We start from the raw sequence: 1,592 nt of genomic DNA, 5'->3' as shown, positions 1-1,592 counted from the left end.
CAGCAACAGTATCTGCAGCAGCAATAGCACCAAAGCAGCGGCGAAAAAACCACCACCAGCAGCAGCAGCACTAGAAGAAGAAGAATAAGACACACGAAGACCATCGTCTGCAACACACAAACCCTAAACCCTAAACCCTAAACCCTAAACCGTAGCAATAAATACACGAGAAAAGAGGCTGAAAAACCAGCATTCTCCCCCTCACAAAATATTCTACGCTCCAAGGGTTTAGAATCTAGGGTTTAGGGTTTAGGGTTTAGGGTTTAGGGTTTAGGGTTTACAGGCTCTGCTGGTGGGGGCTGTTAAGACTTTGCGAATTTTGCAGGTCACCGGAACACTCAGGCGGCGGTGCATCGCAGACACCATAGACCTAAACACAAACCCTAAACCCTAAACCCTAAACCCTAAACCCTAAACCCTAAACCCTAGATCATGGAGAATGGAGAATGGATAGCGAAGAAGAAAACCATGCTGTGTTGGTCTTACACTCTTAATAGTTAATGCTAAAACACTAAACCCTAAACCCTAAACCCTAAACCCTAAACCCTTGGGGGTTTAGAGTACCTTTATTTGTAGCAGTAACAGAGATAAAGAGATAGCCTAATTAAAAGATAATAAGGAGACAGAAAAGGAGACACAGAAAAGGAGACAGAAGAAGAGACAGAAGAGGAGACAGAAGAGGAGAGAGAGACAGAAAAAGAAAGGAGACAGCAAAAGGAGAAAAAGGAGACAGTAGAAAGAGAAAAAGGAGACAGAAGACAGAAGAAAGAGAAAAAGGAGATAGAAGGAAAAGAAAAAGGAGACAGAAGAAAGAAAAAAAGGAGACAGAAGAAAGAGAAAAAGGAGACAGAAGAAAGAGAAAAAGGAGACAGGAGACAGAAGAAAGAGGAAAAGGAGACAAACGAAAAAGAAAAAGGGGACAGAAGAAAGGAGACAGAAGGAAGAGAAAAAGGAGACAAAAGAAAGAGAAAAGGAGACAGTAGAAAAAGAAAAAGGAGACAGAAGAAAGATAAAAAGGAGACAATAGAAAGGAGACAGAAAAGAGCAAAACAAAAAGGAGACAGAAGAAGGAGAAAAAGGAGACAGAAAAGAGAAAAAGGAGACAGGAGACAGAAGAAAGAGTAAAAGGAGACAGGAGACAGAGAAAAAAGAGACAGAAGAAAGGAGACAGAAGAAGGAGAAAAAGGAGACAGAAGAAAGGAGGCAGAAAAGAGGAAAAGAAAAAGGAGACAGAAGAAAGAGAAAAAGGAGACAGAAGAAAGAGAAAAGGAGACAAAAGAAAGAGAAAAAGGAGACAAAAGAAAGAGAAAAAGGAGACAAAAGAAAGATAAAAAGGAGACAGAAGAAAGAGAAAAAGGAGACAGAAGAAAGAGAAAAAGGAGACAGAAGAAAGAGAAAAAGGAGACAGTAGGAGACTGACAAGATGAGGTCTGGTTCGTCGAGGAGATAAGCCCCGTAGTAACCGCGACGAGCTATACCCTACAAAGAGAGACAAAAAGAGACAAAAGGAGACAAAAGGAGACAAAAGGAGACAAAAGGAGACAATAAAGAGAATAAAGGAGAGTAAGTGAAGGCAGAGGGAGACAAAAGGC

The 1,592-nt window shown here is 41.0% G+C and overlaps 1 protein-coding gene across 1 annotated transcript in view; it reads left to right on the top strand.

The window, feature by feature from the left end:
• Nucleotides 1-1,423: 1,423 nt before the first annotated feature.
• EMH_0019150 (uncharacterized protein) overlaps nt 1,424-1,592 on the top strand; it is a gene marked incomplete at both ends in the record, with an annotated part of 2,704 nt that continues 2,535 nt past the window's right edge. The window contains one exon of the mRNA XM_013501304.1: nt 1,424-1,428. Coding sequence (XP_013356758.1) covers nt 1,424-1,428 — 5 coding nt within the window. The remainder of the gene's footprint in view (nt 1,429-1,592) is intronic.

This window comes from Eimeria mitis, genomic scaffold (genome assembly GCF_000499745.2).
Source record: "Eimeria mitis Houghton genomic scaffold, Emh_scaff666, whole genome shotgun sequence".
Taxonomy (NCBI): Eukaryota; Apicomplexa; class Conoidasida; order Eucoccidiorida; family Eimeriidae; genus Eimeria; species Eimeria mitis.
The sequence above is the reverse complement of the archived record's forward strand: the minus strand, read 5'-3'. Positions and strand labels throughout refer to the sequence as shown.